The sequence below is a fragment of the Doryrhamphus excisus genome, chromosome 23 (assembly GCF_030265055.1).
Source record: "Doryrhamphus excisus isolate RoL2022-K1 chromosome 23, RoL_Dexc_1.0, whole genome shotgun sequence".
NCBI lineage: Eukaryota > Metazoa > Chordata > Actinopteri > Syngnathiformes > Syngnathidae > Doryrhamphus > Doryrhamphus excisus.
The window spans coordinates 9,615,171-9,636,804 of NC_080488.1; the positions used below are offsets into that span (position 1 = coordinate 9,615,171).

The window sequence follows — 21,634 nt, forward strand, 5'->3', positions numbered from 1 at the left end:
CCATCTCTGTGTGGAGTTTGCATGTACTCCGGTTTCCTCCCACATTCCAAAAACATGCTAGGTTAATTAGCGACTCCAAATTGTCCATAGGTATGAATGTGAGTGTGAATGGTTGTTTGTCTATATGTGCCCTGTGATTGGCTGGCCACCAGTCCAGGGTGTACCCCGCCTCTCGCCTGAAGACAGCTGGGATAGGTTCCAGCATCCCCTGTGACCCTCGTGAGGATAAGCGGTAGAAAATGAATGAATGAGTTCTCTTATTTTGTGTGGAAGTGGTAACTTTTTGGCTACTTATTTTGTCTTTCCCCACCCTCGGTCATCTCTGTGTGGAGTTTGCATGTTCTCCCCGTGCATGCGTGGGTTTTCGCCGGGTACTCCGGTTTTCTCCCACATTCTAAAAACATGCTAGGTTAATTAGCGACTCCAAATTATCCATAGGTATGAATGTGAGTGTGAATGGTTGTTTGTCTATATGTGCTCTGTGATTGGCTGGCAACCAGTCCAGGGTGTACCCCGCCTCTCGCCCAAAGACAACTGGGATAGGCTCCAGCACCCCCGTGACCCTTGTGAGGATAAGTGGTAGAAAATGAATGAATGAATGAGTTCTCCTCTTATTTTGTGTGGAAGTGGTAACTTTTTGGCTACTTATTTTGTCTTTCCCCACCCTCGGCCATCTCTGTGTGGAGTTTGCATGTTCTCCCCGTGCATGCGTGGGTTTTCTCCGGGTACTCCGGTTTCCTCCCACATTCCAAAAACATGCTAGGTTAATTAGCGACTCCAAATTATCCATAGGTATGAATGTGAGTGTGAATGGTTGTTTGTCTATATGTGCCCTGTGATTGGCTGGCCACCAGTCCAGGGTGTACCCCACCTCTCGTCAGAAGACAGCTGGGATAGGCTCCAGCACCCCTCGTGACCCTTGTGAGGATAAGCGGTAGAAAATGAATGAATGAATGAGTTCTCCTCTTATTTTGTGTGGAAGTGGTAACTTTTTGGCTACTTATTTTGTGTTTCCCCCACGGGAAAGCACCCCCACGACCCTCGTGAGGATGTTTTGTCGTACGTTTTGTCACATTTTCTATTATGATGTCTACGATACGAGGTAATGTTCAAGGTGTCCACAAGAGTCTTCTGCCCAGCGCAGACGGGAAGCACCCCTGAGACCATGAAACCTGTAGCCCGGGTCCTCAGCGCTCCAGTGGGAGGTAAGAGAAGACGGTAACCGAGGCCACAGATGGTGCCCAAAAGGGAGACTATTGAGACCATCGTGCCCCCCTGAGTTAAGGTCAGAAGTACTCCAGTGGGGCCACCATGGGTCAAAGGTAGCCTGTCACCCTGGAATCCGTTTTTCAGTTTTGCCCTTTTCCACGTGTTGGACACTTTTTGTTTAATAAACTATTTTTGTCAACGCATCTTAGGGTCCAAAACTCTTGGACCTAACAATAGGGGTGTTATTTTTTGTCTCAAGGTCTCTAATCATGTTAAAACCTATACTTAGTCCTTAAATAGTTTTTTGTGCTCTAACTACAAAAATATTCAATTTAAATAAGGAATACTTGTTGGCAGAAATTCAGTGATTGTGATCAGGTCCAGAACCAATTAAACACGAGAAAACTGATGTTATGTTCTTTAGACCACAAACTAGCTGATTCAACGGCGCTTCTGCCGGTGGTTGCCAAGTAGTTTGCTCACTTTTATTTCACAATCAGTTCAGAGAATGACACACATTCTTTACACCATCTCCACCCATCCATCCACCACCCAGCATATCCCAGACCCCGGGGCGTCTTTTGAGAGGCAAGGACACCTGCTTGGTGTTGACCTTCAAGCAGGATTAAACCCATCACTTTAGACACCTTTTAGAACCGAGTGGAGGAGACTATTGCAAGTTGGACTTTGTGATTGTGCAACTGCATTTTTACACAACTAATTTCCCACAATTGCATCATGTCAGGAAATCAATGAATAACAAAGTGATGACCGTAAATGAGCGTTGTGACATTTTCTCAATTTACTTAATCTAATGACAGATTATAATCAGTTTGGGTTGAAGGCCCAAATGGATTTACATTTGTTATTTTTGTGTCCTCCTACAGACTTCAAGTATAGTACTTGAATTGGTGCTTCTAGTGCTAATATAAATTATGAAGCGCTTTATGCTTTATGATATGTGTTGTGTCATTAGGTGAGTTCCCCACTAGGAATGGTGGCCATTTGAAATTTGTTTACATACTTTGAAAAGTGTTTGGCCAAAATGTCAGCCAGCATCCGAGGTCCAAATTCTCATTCATCTCAGGTTCCTAGACTGCCATCTGTAGGACTTCAGACAGAAGTTCAAATGGCAAACATTTCCATATTTGGAAAGTGGGAGTTATTGGCTCACTAGGTTTGTTATTATATATTATTGTTATTATTTTATTATTATATATTAGGCCCCAATTTCCCTCTATTGAATACAACTGCAGAGTTGCAGAATACAATAGAAAAGATAAACAAAAACTATATACAACATAACTATATACAACAAAGTGTATTATTGCATACACTGTATTACATTACATTAAAACATGTAAACCATTGGGGAGCAAAGGGAGCATTATCTGTGCTGTGACAGACAGCAGAGACACACCGTAAACCATTGAAGGCCAAGTATCGATCTTTTCATATTGGTATCGATACTGATATCAATATCGGTATCGATATTATCGATATTTGGATCGACCCGCCCACTACTAGTTTACTAACTGCCCCGACGACAAGTGATGACGTATGGGTGTTGTCCCGTTCGGCAGACGGTGGAGACGAGCCCAGGAAAACTATTAGTAAATTAGCCAATACTCTCGAAAACGAGGGTAATGAGAAATAAGAATGAGAATTAAGACTCAGTGACACGCCTTTTTTTGTTTATAGTTAATAATACTAATGGAGGAAGTTCGGCGCTGGCTAGCTTAGCAGGCTAACGAGGAAGGCTAATTATGTTCGTCGCTCACAGCTCTCTCCGAGCAGGAAGCGTATTTTTGTTGTCTTGTGGAGCCAGGTAACTCTTGCTTCATGTGTTTAAAAATCGAATCTTCTGTGGAGATTGTTCAGAAGCGAGAGTAGTAGTTACTTAGTATGATTGTTTGCCACAGTCTTGGGAAGAATGAGTAGAAAACACAAGCAATTTAAAGGAGCCGAAGTCAGCTGCTGCGTGAAATACTTCCTGTTCGGATTCAATATTATATTCTGGGTAAGTAATCGGAGTATTTGAGACATTTATCATCACTTGTCAATGTATGTTTTCCATTTATTTCATTGTTTAACTTAAACAGCCTAATTTTGCAACGTTAGCATAACGTTAGCGGCATTGTTGTTGACAAACCGCACCAACACTCACTGAAATGGTGTATAAAGGTCTTAAAGGAATTTTATTTATAATGTATACGTGGTTTCTTTTGGTAGAATACGTAGTTTGTTTACCTATCCTATTTTTGTTGATGTCAATTGTGTTGGTTACGGTACTATATTACCCATGAAGCTTTGCGCAGTGAGGAAGCCGGAAGAGTGTGCACGCGGACGAGAATTGAGGGTTCGGTTGTTGAAGTAACGCCAATAAAGAAGTTCATATACTTTGCTGCACGCTGCTGTTCCTGTCTCATTTTAAAGGACAAAAATAATAACAATAATTATTTTTGGCATTATTGCCATAACTTCAACTTTTGTATGAATCAAACCCTACTTCCAGGCTTATCTTGAGCTATTCATAAATAATAAATGGCTGGTTGTTATTACCGTAATGTAACCAGGAGCTTCTAAAATAGCTGAGGTAGCATCTGAAGGAGATGCCACATTTTTTGGACTTCCGATCGGACTGCCGATTGGATACCGATCCTTTTTTTCCCCCCAACGGTAATACTAAGCTTTGTAACATGAATGAAGTATGATTTTGTGGAATTGAATATAGTCATGAAAATAGCTTTTCAAAGCATTAACAATAATGCAACCAAAGCTTTGATGAAATTACGTATTTATTACATATAATGTTGTTTTTAATATTGTTTGCCATAGTAATATATTGACGGGCGGTTAGAGTGGCACGTCCCATACTAGCTTCCTGCATCATGACACAGCAGTTCGGATGCAGTGAGGGGTAACTACCACTGTACCTACGGAGCTAAGCTAACTTCACTTTGGACGTTTGATTTGTGCGATCTCTTGGCCGAAGCCGATATTGTACGCTCTTAAACAATACAGCGGATCAGCCGGTGATCCCGATCCTGAAGATCGAATCCGCCTATCCCTAGTTGGCACCGTTGGACATGGCACAAGTTCCATCTGCTTTATGCACTCCTCTGTCCATGTCCCATTTACAACCAAAGTTCTTCTGTTCACCCTCTTTGCCCCCACCCCTTCAACCGTCTACATGGGCCCCAGTGCGACTGGCGCGGTAGTACAATGTCTGTGGGTGAAGGGATGGCGTGTCTGCATGACCCACGGGGTCTTCCCACACACACACACACATGCCTGGCTACAGCCTGGCCCTCTTCCTTTCACGCACCCCTTTTACTCGCACCACCAATACAGAGCCTGGCCTCTGTGGGACGGCATTGTTTCTCGCACTTCCACACCCATAAATGCACAAAGAGTGATGCTGAGAACAATGACAGAGGGGTGGGGGGGGGTAGAGCAGTGCTCGGTCGTCTTCTCACATATATTCTGCTTGTGTCAGGCTCCTCAGACACATATGGTCCACATGCAAATGACTTTCTTTCCCCATCCTTTCTTCACTCCCTTCTTGTAAATAAGCACTGCCCTTCTAAGTGTCCTCCATACTTGTATGGACTGTATGAACTTCACGCTATCATCTCCTTTAAAAAAAAAAAAAAAAAGTCTGCTTTAATTCAATTGAGCTGAGTAACGAAGTGGGAAGCATTGAGTCATAGAGCTAATGTGTTGTGCCTGACTCCTGTTGCCTTCTTGTTTTGACACTCTGGCCGAGCTAAAGGTTGTGTTTCTGCGTTCTCTCGGTTCATTCAGCAAGTCTTGACTTGCTTAGTTTTTTTTTTTTTCGTTAAGAAACAGCAGAAGATGCTCTCTTGTGTAGGTGCTGTGCGACTGGACTTGTCGGACATGCCCGTGCTTTGCTGAATGGCGAGAGATGCGCTTCATTCTCTTCAAATCAACCCATTTGTCTTGATTTGTATTGTCTTGTCAGCCTTAAAAAATACTGCCTAAAATGAAACCAAATGCCAAAGCGTAGCACGTATATTGTGAGAGAAACAGACAAATAAAAATCCTTTCTACTTGGATTCTTCCAGTGCCTGTGCATGCTTGGTTCTGACAGCCAGGCATTCTCGCCTAGGAACAAAACGTGTTCTGTCGTCCCTCGGAATAGACACATTTCTCACATCCACATAATTAATCACATTTTCTGCCTGAGCTACTGAAATGTTTGGAAGCTCTGCGTGCTGTAATTAAGAGCTTGTTAAGCTCTAACCAGGTTGCTGAGTTGCTTGGATGGAGGCTGTGTGTTATTAGCCAGCTATAACTCTCGCTGTACACTCCTATTTGGCACCAAAATGCTTATTGTGTGATGTGTGAATGGATGTATTTGAGGCCTTAATGGGATTCTTTTGCTGAAGCCATTTTCTGCAGTGAGTATTGGAGTGGGTTTTGATTAGAATTTTGTGTTCCTCTAATAAGTATTACTTGTTTTAGAAAGACAATTTGTCTACAAGAAGGTTGGAAACATGCAGATTTGTGTGGATTATACTGAAACGCTGTACTGTCTAAAGGTCGCTGGATTCCCCAATTCTGTTTACTCAACCAAAGGTGACTTTTGCTGAGATTTGTCATCTGTGCCAGGGCTGGGCGATATGGACCAAAACTCATATTACGATATACATATTTATCACATACTACAGTATTAATTGGCCCTGTACCCTAGAAACCGCCCATGAATGATACGGGAAAAGGCCGAAATGATACTGTGTCAAAGCCCAGGGCAGTGATACTGATAAAATATAGAGTTTAACCATGTCCAATATCAGCCCCCGTAGCTGTCCACTCAGAGCACGCTGCTCTGGTATCGTGCCCGTGAAACAACCAATCAGAGAACAGCGCACGAGCGTGAACACACAGCGTTTGTTTTGTCACTGTAACTATAAATATTCCCAGTGCTTCTCCAGTCACCAAAAAACCCAAACTTGATTAATGGAACTTTAATTGTCAGACATTGATAAGATAAGACTGTTGATAAAATATTATTGCTGAAATATTTTTTGTGTTTTTATTGTGTTTATTGTGTTATTATTGTGTTTACACTGTTTAGATATAATACTACATGTAATAAACTGAACATTTTCTGGAAACAAAACGGTCTTTTGATTAAATAGTACGTGATAATAAGCTCATGATTAAATAGTATGTGATAATAAGATCATCACATGGTTTGTCTGGTATCAGGCCATGTGATAAATATAAATATATATATTTGGTATACATCACATATTGCAATTCACAATTCCACATATGACAGAGTGAGAAAAAGTTTTTGACAAACACAAAATTCTAAAATAAATGGTGAATAGCGGTCGTAATATTGAAAATAATTTTGAAAATTAGACAGAGAACAACTCTGAACTAGCTGCGGCTCTTTGTGATTATAGCCTGAGACTTGACTATGTAGTGATAGTTTTGGCTAAGTGCCACTTAAACACTTTTCATAGTAATTCATCAGTCAGAGTGACACATTGATTTGGCAGTTTCAGCTCTAATAAATACATTCTGAGGAGGCGATCGCCACGTTTTATTGACCGTGTCATCAGTTGCTGTTGTCCCGTCATCACAGATGAAAGGTTCCGCACAGCAAGCCACATTAGTGTTGTCAGGATGGGTCAATGGAAAGGCGGCCCTATGTGTGTTGTGTGTCTAGGTTGATGCTGTAGTTAGTGGTAGTTAAGAGTATTGGCTGGCTAAACAAGGACGGCATCTACTTTTAGTGTTATCATCATATAATTCACATAGAGGTTCGGTTGCACATCTGAATCCATTTGACTTACCATTAGAGCTAGGGCTATCCGATCCGAAATTGATATCGGGCTAATATTACCAAATAAGGAGTATCGGGTTATATTGGCACTCCGATTCAAGCCGTCGATTGCAGACTCCGCCCCAGAACATCCATTCAGCAGAAGCAGCATAGAGCCCACTTGAACACAACAACAATGTGTGAGCTCATGTCCTTAAACATGCCATGCACGGGTTTCTTGTGTTGGCACCCAATCAAGAAAGTTTCATAGGACCAAACTTATTGCACATTTGAACCAAGAAATCATTCGCTCCACGGTGTACCACGCCTCTCGCCCAGAGTCAGCTGGGATTGGCTCCCGAGTGAGGGCAAGTGGCATAGAAAATTAATGAATGAGTTACCAGCAAAGCCACTGAACCTGCATTATGAGGATTTTACAATAACTCATAAAAGCACTTTGTTGATTGAAAGGTGATTGGATAGTGGATTCTAAACTTGTAAGACCAATAAATCCTCGAGTATTACCGCATGTGTATGACGATTCTGTTGAAAATGTAATCCTTTATGATTATAATTGTCTTGGGAAATATATAAACACTGGTTTTGTAAATCAAAACAATTTGCTTGGCAGCTGCATATTAGTATTGTTTTTTTTTTTACCATTGTTTTGATTGCCGTCACATTACAAGGGGTGTGTGTGTGTGTGTGTGTGTGTGTGTGTGTGTGTGTTGGGATTTCAAGAAGAAGTCAAGCTCTTTAAGCATTTTACAACAAGGTACTTCAGTTCCCTTTGAATGTAGACATACAGACGAAGTTCACTTCAATCAAGAACCAATTGTTTACCTGAGGGAATGTTTGTTTTTTGTGGTCTCGAAAAAAGAAAAGACTGAAGGCAAACACGGCAGGTTGTCAGGTGTACAAGGGAAGTTTGAAAAGACTTCTGTAATAACAAAATATTATACGTTGCAGCTTGCGGTGAGGCTTAGGTAACTACAGGAAATGTCTGCAGTTGCTGATGTTTGGTTGAACGCGTACAGGAGGTCCTTGGACTAGGAACGAGTTCTCTTATATTGAAATTAACATCTTAATCACTCACAATGTACACAGAACACTGAAGGGCATATTAAACAAAGTCATAAAAAGTCTCAATAATGAGACCACTACACTGCCTAGTTATCACTATCCATATCACAGGACTCGATTATTTAACATGTTTAACGGTACCATTCTCATCCTTGATGATGGTCACTGCATTTGAGCAAAAGTGAACTAAAACGACCTTCCTCAGTGTAGCAACTACGTATCACTCAGCCCACATTTTCTTCCGCCTACATATGTATCCTAGTTCTCTTTTTCTTGCACAGTATTAGTAATTTATTGTAGTGCCAACGCAACCATGAAAGTTTATGACACGCAAAGTCATAACACGAGGACCGCCTATATTTACTCTGTTAAACTCTGTGTTGAACACATTTTCTGAATAATTATGAATAGCAAGATGCAGAAATAAGACCAACTCAATTCATGCTTGCCTTCAGGGTGCCTCAAGCTGTTCAAAAGGAATTAATGTATACAATTTAGCAGCGACTTGTCATAATATTACTGACCTTGTAGCAAATACATCATTTGGCTCTGTGTTAATAATTAAAAAAACAGTAATACATCCAGTCAGTCACAAGAATATATCAACCTTGGCTAACAGTCTGAGATACAGCAGCGCTAATAATTGGTAGTATTGTCTAACTATGACATTCAACTCATACTTGCACGCAAACATGATTGCTGTGGGCTGCTGGTTGGAAAATATTGGTGACTGTCCATTAGTTTTATATATGTCATTCATCAGTTCGCTTTTAACCCTGACATTTTGCAGAAAGTTTTCATTAGACCCATGCACATTTCCAAAAGACACTTAATCAACATTCTATTAACGGTATTTAACCTCAACTAAAGATAGACACACTCCAGCAGCTACAGGTAGACGCACTCCAGCAGCTGCAGGACATGAGATGTGATTCATACAGACGAGCGGTGCAACAGGATATTTTCGGTATGAAGCCTTTGGTACTTCATTCCCACACGTTACGTCTGCACTTGCACTTTCCTTACAAATGCTGTAAACCAGGGGGTTAATTTTTTATTGTGCTGTGGTTCATTCTAAAAATAAAAAGAACTAATAATAGGACTGTTAAAAATGCCATAACGGGGATAACTCGTGTATTTAAAATTTTATTTTTTTGTAATTTTCTATACTGCTCGGCCTCAATAGGGTCACAGCCAAGTGGAATGCTGCAAAATATAAATTATGAAATTATTGTTTTTTTGTCGCTACAGAGTCACACAATCTGACACTTTTACTCTGACCTGATCACATCACTGCAGTGTAGTTCCAACACCTTATACTCGTACATCAGACTGGGTTCTGACAAATTATATACAGTCGTGCCTTGTTTATTGCGCTTAATTGGTCTCAGGCCCAGCGCTATGCGATAAGTGAATTTCCACAAACTAGGATTCAATATCAATAAATTTAATATTTTTTGTAGTTGGGAGCAAAAATAACGGCCAAAAACCTTACCACTTCCACACAGAATGGGAGGAGAACCTGTTTTCACTGTGTCATGACAGACTCTGCATCCATAGCTGATGGAATGGAAGGTAATTAAATTAAATTGAATTAATAGACCATAGTCAACAAAGAAAACAGCAATCATATACTTGTCATTAAATAATTTTTGCAAAAATGCGATCGAGTGAGGGGGCAATTTTCGAACCATCATGTAGAATGGAACGACTGTACATTTGTTTGCATTGTATTAATTAGCTATGGTGTTTGGAAGTAAGGATGGTAGACTTTTGTCTTCAGTGTTTGTTCATCTTCAAAAGAAAAAGTGAAGTACCACTTCCACTTTGTAGCAGCAATAACACAGCACAATTCCAGATATCGATCATTTTCATTGTCAGATGTTGATTGTTATCTCTTTTTTTTCTTCAAAAGCTTGGAGTTTCGCAGGGTTTGACCAGAAAGAGTCATACATTTCTTTCTTTTTTTTCCCCTGCATACATCCCTAACAGGGACAGGAAATTAATGCTGGGAACATTTTCCCAAATCCTCAGGATATCACATCCCCAACCTTTTAAGTTGCCCGGAGCAATGAATTCAACCTGCAAATGCAATGATTAAGTCTGTCCACAGGACATCCTGTCAGAATTCAGTTCACTATTAAAGACTCGGGAAACCTGTTTTACAGGTTGAGAAGGTTTTGCTATATGAGATTCAGGTCCACATCATGATGTGCCGTCTTTTGCATAGACTATTGTGTATGTATGGAATTGCTTAATAAGTGTTATGTATGTTGATAGGGAATTGTAAGCATACGTGTTAGTGTTGCATTGTTGGGTGCTCTATCTCACACAGGCCTCGCTTCTTTGTGTTTTACAGTTAATGGGAGCAGCATTCCTTGCCATAGGCCTGTGGGCATGGGCGGAGAAGGTAAGTGTCAACACATGCACACAAACATACAGTGCTCAATAGCATAGCTTGGATTCTTCCAATATATATACACTATATATATTTTTTTTTTATTACCAGAAAAAGTCAGATTTGGATGATTAAGTTGGATGCGGAGTATGAACTGTTCTGTTCACATTACCAACCGTTTCATTTTCTCACTGCATATGCACTTTTGATTACAATTTACAAGTATTTTCATTTTGCACTGTTGGATCTTAACGAGGTTCTAAGTAGAGCTTCAAAATGCAGAACGAAGAAACGGGAGTGAGACAAAAATGTTTTGAGTAAGCAATTTATTCAACCATTAAAGTGAAGTCGGCTCATCATACGTTTAAGACCACAGCCTTTAAAAGCCCAAATCTTGGCAAAAATGTGGATTCAACATAATTTCCTGTCAGGTAATGTACTTCACACGCAGTTCACACTGTTGTGATCTCTTGATGGCAAAGGCAATAAATTGTTCAGCTGCATAAGGAAGGCCTTGTCTCCTTCAACGCACAGTGAAAGGTAGAACGAAGTTTTATTATTATTCACTGATGAGAAAAGAACGTAATCTTCCAAAATCACTGGCATGACAAGGAAATCACACCTGATATTGATGACCTGCGGTGCTTTTTTCAACGGCGCTTCAGTTTGTGCAGGGGCGTCAAACGACAGCTGGTTAAAGTGTAAATTCTTGCAATATTTCAACTGGTCTTGAAGTTTTCATCAGCAGTGTACTGCAACAAAAGTATTAAAAAACCTAAGGAGTTGTTGTGCCTCTGTTTTTACCGGGTCATTGCCGTGTAAACGTACCTTAAGTGAGTCGTTTTTCCGTGTGTTACAACTATGTGTGCATTTGTAACCGTATTCCATCATCAAAGCGCTTCTTGTCATTAACCTCTCGTTATCAATGGACCAGTGAAAACATTTAAAACTTCTTCCCAGTCCTTGTTAACAGTAAATTTGTTCATTAATTATCTGGAAATGATTCCGCCCGGTCCCCAGAATAGTGCATTTGTGTGGTAGCACGTTCTGATTAGTATCGCGTGGTCATGAACTCTGTGCAAATTGGTCTGCACCTGCGTCCTTTGTGGAACAACGTGAATAATTTAAATGGATTAGCCTGAATGATGAATAGCAGGTACCGGATTGGCATAATGGTTAGTTGGGTCTCGGGGACTAAAATAATTATTTTCATCCCTGCTTCATTTAACCATCCGGTTTGCATTTGTTATTTCTCCATGCTCACTAGGTGTGTCCCGATACAACCTTTTCACTTCCTATCCCCCTTTAAGCATCTGGGGTATAGTTCTATCCACAATATAGTGGTGACTGGGCATAATAAAAGGAGGTAGGAGGTACTCAATGAGGCGTTTAAACCCGACTTTACTCACCACAGACAGAGGCCGGTCGTCTTTTCCATTATAGCTAATGATGCTGCTTCAAATGCGCAATGAGTTTGGTCGCGTTAATCTTCCCTGGTGCTGTTCCACCATGGGAAAGTGTTGCACTCAGCAGGAACTTCTTTCGAAAAATGCACACGGCCGAAGTGAATCCTACTCCATGTTTGACACACGTGAGCTCTATCCGGTCGCTGCTGGATATCCGTCTAGAATCGACTGCTTGTATCGGAGTGCCAATAGCAGAGATGTTAGATGCGGGCTAATATAACGTGACGTCGTTTCTTTTGCACATGTGTAGTACATGTGTACATGTGTAGTGCCTTGTGTTCCAGCAAGTACATTGTATTGTATGTATTCAGAACCTTCTTGTTTTAGTCAGAATTAGTAATGCTTTTTATTCAAACAGAAGATCAGACATCAGACCTGCAAGCATGCATGCATGTTGTGCAACTCTCAAGTACACAGTTTGTGGTATTTCAGTTTCATTGTTCAGTCTCTGGGCGGCACGGCGGTCGAGTGGTTAGCGTGCAGACCTCACAGCTAGGAGACCAGGGTTCAATTCCACCCTCGGCCATCTCTGTTTGGAGTTTGCATGTTCTCCCCGTGCATGCTCCCACATTCCAAAAACATGCTAGGTTAATTGGCGACTCCAAATTGTGCATAGGTATGAATGTGAGTGTGAATGGTTGTTTGTCTATATGTGCCCTGTGATTGGCTGGCGACCAGTCCAGGGTGTACCCCGCCTCTCGCCCGAAGACAGCTGGGATAGGCTCCAGCAACCCCGCGATCCTCGTGAGGAAAAGCGGTAGAAAATGAATGAATGAGTTCTCTTATTTTGTGTGGAAGTGGTAACTTTTTGGCTACTTATTTTATATTTTGCATGTTCTCCCCGTGCAGACAGTTGGGATAGGCTCCAGCACCCGGAAAATGAATGAATGAATGAATGTCCAAAACATTCTGATAAGAAGGAGAAATACTTTAAAGTCTCCATGCGTAGCATGACGTGCAGTTCTCCGATTTCGATCACATTTCGATGAACCCTGATGAAGAGCCATTAAAGTGAAAAAAGAGAGGAAAAAGCAGTAATGTTGATGTTAATTACTAACAACACAAAGCATTCTCTGAAAATATGTATGCTTTTTTAGCCTTTTTACAAAAGAAAAAAAGGTATATACTTCAACATTTTGGGTGACAACACTCACTTTCAGTAGAAAGATAAGATATTGGGGGCTCATTGTATGCCTTAAATTGACAAGGTTTAGGCCTCTTAGCACCCTGTCTAGAATCAGGTTGACTACAGTAGCCGACTTGTCAGCGGCAACAGTCACATGGCTGGTTTGACAGCACTGAAATAAGGAAAACCCATTATTTCTATGACACGTCCATACAGAGTGTGTACACTGTCAAGTGCTGGACCACAAAAATTTGGTATACGCTGTGACAGTCCACAAACCATTTCAAATTGTATTGCACATGTACTATAAAAAAGGACAGGGTCTGGATGTTGATGTTATTTTATAAAAGTCACAATAACCTGGCATCCTTACATAAAAAGTAGACATTTTATCAGGCTTGCAAAGACTACATTTACTTTAAGACAGTGAGAGGAAAACATGGTGGACAGGATGTGCAGAGAGGAAGTACGCCGTTTGTGAATGTTGGCAGGAAGCTGTGAACTGTGCTTCTTACAAATGTGACTTGTTCCACAGCTTTGTCATCTGGATAGAAATATGTCAAGTTCAAATAATAAAAAAAAAAACGGTTTGATTCGTAAAGCTACAAACATTGACAATGTTTTTGTAATAAAAGTGAAGCTTTTTTTGGAGGTAGATGAAAGCCCAGTCGGTCTCGTGGCTGTGTCATAAGATCATAAGTATTAACTATTTCTCTTTGACATCGCACTTGTCTCATTTGGCAGAAATAGTCAGAATTTTTACAGTTTTTTTTTTTTTTTTTACCTCTTTTGTCTCCTTCTCCCTCAGGGTGTGCTGTCCAATCTGTCATCCATCACAGATCTTGGAGGTTTTGACCCGGTTTGGCTCTTCATTGTCGTCGGAGGGGTTATGTTCATCCTGGGCTTTGCTGGCTGCATCGGCGCACTCAGAGAGAACACGGTCCTGCTAAAATTTGTAAGCCGCCTTGTGACCTTCAAAGACCCCCCCCCCACATCATTCTAACCACCCGAGACCTCTTTAGAAGAGCAGTTCACGGCCAGAGCGCAGAGGCTGTCGCAGTCACAGGTGTTCCGATGACTCACCCGAGCTGAATTGATGGTTGGCGCTGTGCAGAAACGTGACGTCTCGCATGTAAACATCAAAGAAATGTTGATTCGAGCTCGCCAACCTTTTTCCCCCGTTCCTTTTGTTGTGAAAAAAAAAACGGAATTGTTTGGAGACCCGAAATCAATGACAACTACATTTCTGGAGATTTATTTTGGTTCCATGGACAGCTGACAGAGACAAACTCGCTAGCTACGATTTTGAGCAGCTATTACCTCCAGCCGATTTCCATTAGCAGCAGTAAGTCAGGCGTCAGAGAGAGGAGCTAATAGGGTTTTGCTACATTAATCATTAGCCTGTCTCCTTCTACGTCTACTGTAAAGGGATGATTTAATGGCCCGTCTGGGACTGCGGTTTTTGCCAAGCAAATTGAGACTAAGCCTTGAATTAGACCATATTACCAATTGTGTGACTTAAAAATGTATCACAGTGAAGTGACACGTATGGTGTTGTGTGCTGACCCTCGCATATGTGACCTTTTTCAGTTCTCGGTCTTCCTGGGTTTGATCTTCTTCCTGGAGCTCACCGCGGGAATCCTTGCCTTCGTTTTTAAGGATTGGATCAAAGACCAACTCAACTTCTTCATCAACAACAATATCAAGGCTTACCGTGATGACATCGACTTGCAGAACCTCATTGACTTTGCCCAGGAATATGTGAGTCTAGTTTCTGCCGCCTGCAGCATTGTGTTCTGCATTCCTGCCGTCCTCGAGCCTTGTTTGCAGGCAGATGTTCTGGGCAGAGTGGACAAGTCTGCTATAAATGTCACGATTAATATAATTGAGTTTATCCAATTATATGAGTGGGGCGGTTGAGATAATTGGTTCCCATGTGTAAACAATGGGCTTCGTTACTACATAAAGCCGATTAGATTCTCTTGTTGTCTCGCTATCTGTGGCCGCTGTCTTGCCACAGTCAGGCGCATGCCCACGCAAGATGAATGAGGCCGCCTTTGCAGAGCCTTTTCAAGACCAGATCAAACAGAATCCATGTCTGCTGGTTGTTCGCTAATTGCCAGTTACACTGCTGCCTGTTATTGCCTTCTCAGTGGTTGTGTTGCGGCGCTCACAGGCCCGACGACTGGAACTTGAACATGTACTTCAACTGCACCGACCAGAACCCCAGCAGGGAGCGCTGTGGTGTCCCTTTCTCCTGCTGTGTCAAAGACCCTGCGGTGAGGCGTTGAAACACATGAATGCGCCATAAATGTAATACAGTGGACCTCCGGTGTCAAACGTAATATGGCCAAGAAATGCAATGATGAGTTCAAATGATTTAAGTCAGTGTTTGCTAACGTTTATCGTGCCAAGGCACATATTTGAGCGAAAATTTTATAGTGATACCAACAGGTGGATACACAGGCTAATTATGTACTTTGTGCCATCTCTTTCAAGCAAATCTAATTATTCTGCCTGTGACTATACAATGGAACCCTGCATATTCACAGTTCAGCATTTGCATATCTGCAGATTTTTGGTCAAAAATAAATATTGCAAATAATTTTTTGTCCCCCAAAATAGGCTGGTTTTTCACAGAAAATGCTCTCATTCACAGTTGGTAATAATGTATAAATACGTACTAATTCAGACAAAGTGTACAGCATGCACAGCATGCCCGCAATTTTGTCTTTTTGCTTCACAGATCATGTATTTTTGTCAAGCGCTGAGATTTTGCAGTCGTTGAATGCACTGTAAATTGTGTGCTGTGCGATGCAAAAGTTGGTTTGCCTGACGCAAGCGCATGCTGCGACAGTCAATATCACTGATATTAACTTGCCGCCAGGTCAACACAAGCATCACTATTAGCGATATTGCAAGTCGTTACTGGAATTATAACAGTAAATCGGTGTGGATGATGTAGAATGCTTGGAGAAACGCCGCTAGCGCTAGCCGCATGGCTAGGTTGTAAAGGCTACACCACGCCTCTCATCATCATACGCATGTTTAGTGCTTAAACTTAAAGAATTGTATCACGAATAAACAATCGCGATTAAGCGAATTAATAGCGAATGTAACAATTACAACAGTCACTTTTATCGCACATTTTTATATCCATTACATGCTGTTTTTGTTTCGCTATTTGACAGCTGGATTTCTTTTATTTACAGGAGGACGTCATCAACACACAGTGTGGTTATGATGTTCGACGTAAAGGGGTAGGTATTGTCACACATACAATCGCCCCGATTTTGATCAATATCGCATTTTGAAGCAGCTTATCAATCCTGACTAATTTGAGGCAGAATCGAGTGTACTTAAAAGACCCCTACGATGAAAGCAAACATTTTCTTTCACTCAGACGCGGGTCAACGGAGACCCCTTCTGTAGCCAGGCCTAGAAGGCTGGGCCTTCACCCATGGAGCTCAGCCAGGCATAGCTTGAAGACGCTACATGGGTCCCCCCATCACCACTCAAGTGGTCGCGATCAGAACTCCTCAGGGCATATTCCTAGATGTTCCAGTCTATATTTGATTTGAGGTATTTTACTTTACTTTTTAAATATGCTACTATGTTAAGTTGATTGATCCGACCGGAGCAGTCTAGGGCGAAGTGGCAATCAGCTTTAATTTCTGCTGAGCTTTAAATGCCTAATCTGCCTAGTCATCTCGATGCAGCGCATGTTAAAAATTCAATGAAGAAATGTCCAAAAACATCAGTGGAGCATCACAGCAGAACTTGAATCTTACTGGGTTAATTACCCAGGCTCCTCTGCACGCTTCCTGCCTTAATAACAGATTGTTCCTCTAGCAGGTATAATTAGCCTCCCGTTATAGCCTAGGGAGCAGCCTTATTCCACTCTGTAATTGGCAATCGGCTGGGTTATGCCAGTGCGCTCTCCTCCGTGTGTGTGTGTGTGTGTGTGTGTGCGTGTTAGCGTGGGTGTGGCAGTTACGACTGACTGCACTGCAGTCCGACAGATTGCTTGTTGCTAGGCACACTGCAGCACGGAGAACCGCTGGCCACAGAGTAGGTATGAATTCATTTTCCTCGCGTATGTTTACGCCCCTGCCACTAATATTTTGCCAGAGCTATCAGCAATGTGCAGCTTGTTTATGGAGAAAGACGAGGAAGCCCACAGCACGGCCGGGGCAGAGAGCGAAATAGCTCGTAAGAAAGTTAACCACCTGAACAACTTAGTGCTCCTTGCCTTGGTAATTGGCTGCAGAGTAGCACTATTCATTCTTTGGTGGTTGAAAGCTAGCATCAGGAGGTTCACGTGAACAAAATGTCTCCTGATTTGACTCGTTTTTAGCGTCAACAAAGACTATCGCGGCCTGACATTGCACTTTTTATGTGGCATTTTTCAATTACCGAGCACATCATCGGTCATAGTGTACAACAGCACTTCTGTAGGAGTATCTGTCTGGAGCAGGAAACAGACTGTGCCTCTCTTGGTTTGTTCAGGCCTGACCGTGCCCTCTGAGAAACACTCCCACATGTTCTCACGGAGAGAGTGACTCAACCATCACTCACACTTTCCTCTGCAACGCAGGAGTCAAACGCTTTTTTTTTTTTTTTGCCATGTTTGTTTTGTGGTCCCTTTTAGTCACAAGTCAGAGTTCAGCAGGTCACTGTCCTGTCAGAGTGGATCACATAATGTGCCTTTTTGTTTTTACTTTGAAAAGGTCCTGGATCGACAAAATCATACGTACATACATACACACATCTACACCAAAGGCTGCGTGGGACAGTTTGAAAAGTGGCTGCAGGACAACCTGATCATTGTCGCTGGCATCTTTGTTGGTATTGCACTTTTACAGGTATGGTCACCTTGTATGGGGGTTATATTTACTTGAATACATTTACCAGATGAGACCTGTGCCACTGATTTTGTGTTGTTACTGCCACCTTGTGGCAAGAACCCCACCGTCAAAACACATTCTCTGCAGCACAGCAGAAGTCATTACCCATTTTTTTTTTTTTTTAATATCACCATTCTTAATACTCTTAATTTTGTTGTGTGGCTTCCTCTTCAGATATTTGGCATCTGCCTTGCTCAAAACCTGGTCAGCGACATCAAAGCAGTCAAAGCCAACTGGTGACCGTGAAGATGGAGACCAGTACTCCAGTACTTCAAGGTGTCTTGTGCTGAGGACAGACGGCAGCGACATGTCCTCTGAGCTGAGTAGCACATCCACAAACAAACTCCATGTACTTCCTCGTGAGGTCTTTCATTTTTCACCTAACTGGGATTTGAAGATGCAGCACACTTTTATTTTTACTCAGTTTCATCAGATTTTTTTTGACATCTTCTCGGATAAGTGCGTTTATGTCAAGTTGTTGCACAAGGACACCTGTCAGCTGGGAGATTAGAAGCCACAGGAAGCGACAAAAACAAAAAAAGATAAAAAAAAAAAAAGAACCCTTCCTTTTAGGTCAAGCGTTACATTGTCAATTCTCACCGCTCAGCGAGGGGCCCCCGGTGCCAGACGCACGGATCCCTCTTGTTTTGTCATCTTCTCCATGATGACCTCTTCTAACCCCTGAACACTGGCTGGTCCCGTATGACACTTCAAATCTTTTCAGATTTAAAGCCGGAGTCAAACTGTAAAAAAGTGCCATTAATTTCCAGTGATTGTCCTTCTGTCTGCAACAAGCCTTTTAGTACCTCAGGACCTGGCCGGAACTGCACCGTCTCTGCCTTTTTTAAAAAACCTTTCTCTTTCCGTCCACATCCAGTGAATTGGAATGGACATACTCAATGCAGAAAAACATCCACTTCAGTTCAGAACTGGTATGATTGGATCGTCTATGGTTAGCCGCCATAGACTTTTTATTTCTTAGAGCATTCCTCAGGCACATGGAATTGCTTGTTTGGGGCCTTTTACAGTCGTCTTACGCTTAAATTCTTTCTTCTGTATTTGCAAATATGTCTTTTTTTTTCTTTCACACACAGATATATGTACGTATAAATGTATAGTATACAGATTTTTAAATTCCTGTCTTTATTGTTTTGAGCAAGCTGCAACAGATTTGCTCTGTTAGTTTGACCAAATAATATCAGTCTTTGCCCACGAGCAAAGGTTCCCGACTTTTAAAGCTAACTTTAGTATTTCCAGATAGCCTTAATGTGAATTTACCGCCTCTTTTAATGCCTGTTTACACAAGACGGCGAACGTAGCTGTAACATCGCATTTATCCTCCATGCAGTCGTGTTTAAAATAGCTTAGGAATGAAAGGATGTTCCATTTGAACAGTCTCTGTATAATATGAATGCTGCTTGAACTTGAATTAGATTATTACGATATAGTACAGCAACAAGCTCACTTCATTTTAACATGTTCTTGGCCTTAGGTTGTTGAATTATTCAGATTGTTTGCACCTCGCCATTTTTTTTAACGGACGTCATGCCTCGTCTCGCCTTGTCTGAAGCCGCTCATTTAATTTGAGGAGCGGCATCGTGTCCCCTTGTCAGTCACGCCACGTGGCTTCCCATCATGGCGGGATGTTTGCATCCGCTTGGAAGCCATGCAGCACACCGGTGGGATGCGTTTAACTAGACTAAGCCAAATACATGAAGGACGAGCCGCGTTCATATTTTGGGAACAGCACAGCAACACTTTTTCTGTGAAATATGTAAAGATCTTCACTCTGTTAGCGCCATGTGATGTCTAGCGGTGGGTACATGTCACATGTCGCGCTCGCCCACACATCGGTGTTTGGAAGCCTGTCATTCTGATGTTTTTTTTTTTTTTATAGGCTTTGTTTGAAAACACACAGAATGTTATTTGACTTTAAATTCTCACAGCCTCGCTTGGCTGATGCATCACCACAATTATCTTGCAGTTTTCCAGTCCAATCCCGAGCTCCACCGTTGTCCCGGTGTCTACTATTGGTAGTGGACCACTACCAGTGGTCACCTCCACTTTTTGCTTTGCTTGTTCTCCATCGACGCAGGACTTGGGTCATTTTAAACACGCACACACACACGAGGAAAACCTTGCGGGAAAGTGTTTATAGTGGGATGCACAGGGGCAAATGGGATAAACGAGGAACGACTACCACAAATCCCCCACCAGATTTTGAGGGGTCTAGGAAGCAGATCGAGGCCATGGCGTCATATTTGTCTGCAGGATGGATAATATGCCATAATATTAGATAGGCTAGATCAGGGGTGGGCAAACTTTTTGACTCGCGGGCCGCATTGATTTAATAAAATTGACGGGGGGGGGGGCGAATATATAGTATTTTACACGTGACAGTCCATTTGTACACATATATTTTTACACATATTTTACACATAAAAGTGTCATGCAGTCTGCTATACGTGCACTTTAAGATCATTTATTTGATGTAAAGTGCATTATAAAATTATTATTATTATTATTACGACCAGTCCAGGTGTACCCCGCCTCTCGCCCCAAGACAGCTGGGATAGGCTCAGCACCCCCGCAACCCTCGGAGGATAAATGGTAGAAAATGAATTATTATTATTATTATTATTACGACCAGTCCAGGGTGTACCCCGCCTCTCGCCCCAAGACAGCTGGGATAGGCTCCAGCACCCCTGCGACCCTCGTGAGGGTAAGCGGTAGAAAATGAATTTATTATTATTATTATTATTATTATTATTATTACGAAATTGATAAAACAGCTACTTCAACCATCAAAAGGTTGGCTCAAGCCATGATGCCAGGTTGTATGTTGAGTTTAAATGAAATATTTTGGCCGGATGTGGCCCCCGGGCTGTAGTTTGCCCACCCCTGGGCTAGATACAAGCACAGGTGTGTGTTCCTGCTGGGCATCACCGCCTGACGCACCTCCGACGTTGCGGGTGGTCATCAGCCAGGAGCCACCCTTCGCTGATGTTTCGCTCCTGTAACCCCGCAACATCTCAAGGTGGTGGAGACATCTGGATGTAGGATCCTTCTCTAATTTTCTGTCCCATCTGTTATTGCACTTGAGTCTAAGAGGACTATGCATGGCAAGGAGGGGGTCCATTTCCTTGAGTCCGGCGTAAAGCCTCACCACATACCAAATCCATCATCCTGCTAGGCTCCTTTGCTTCCCCCGTGTTTGCTCCGGAGCCAGAGCCAAAAAGTACCCTGCTATGCTTCTCCAGCGAGATCTTCGAGCGGAGGTCCCAGAGAAACCTTGATACTCAACTTCTACAGGGAATATATGGAACGGACCAGACGACAATGTCTGGCCGGAGGGAGCTTCTAATGTTGTTGGGCACTTGATGCTGTCCATCTTATTCTGCCTTTGTATGCCTTTTAACGTGTGGGGGGGGGGGGGGGAGAAATAAGTCGTTTTTTTTTTTTTTTTGTAAGGGCCTTCATCATGAACCAGCTTGATAATTTCCCCGCTTTCCCTGTGAGCATTGCAGCCATTCCCACGGAGCAGCCTTATGCATCCCATGAATGTATAAGTGTGAATCAGCATGGACCTGGCGCTCACATCACAAGTTTGCTTTATGCAGAGCAGTGCACAACACAAATGAGGAA

At 42.2% G+C, this 21,634-nt stretch overlaps 1 protein-coding gene across 3 annotated transcripts; it reads left to right on the forward strand.

Annotated features, from left to right (window-relative positions):
• The first annotated feature begins 2,739 nt into the window (after positions 1-2,739).
• tspan17 (tetraspanin 17) lies at positions 2,740-21,416 on the forward strand. Of its 3 annotated transcripts, XM_058063029.1 has the most exons (9): positions 2,740-3,037; positions 3,132-3,229; positions 10,452-10,502; positions 13,891-14,037; positions 14,673-14,843; positions 15,236-15,361; positions 16,295-16,342; positions 17,813-17,947; positions 18,164-21,416. In XM_058063029.1, exons 2-9 carry the CDS (start codon positions 3,143-3,145, stop codon positions 18,227-18,229), a joined length of 831 nt encoding a protein of 276 aa, XP_057919012.1. In that variant the 5' UTR covers positions 2,740-3,037; positions 3,132-3,142; the 3' UTR covers positions 18,230-21,416. The 3 variants fall into 3 exon arrangements, with proteins under 3 accessions (XP_057919012.1, XP_057919013.1, XP_057919011.1); XM_058063028.1 differs by having other exon boundaries at positions 2,741-3,229; XM_058063030.1 differs by lacking the exon at positions 17,813-17,947 and having other exon boundaries at positions 2,740-3,229.
• The last annotated feature ends 218 nt before the right edge of the window (positions 21,417-21,634 follow it).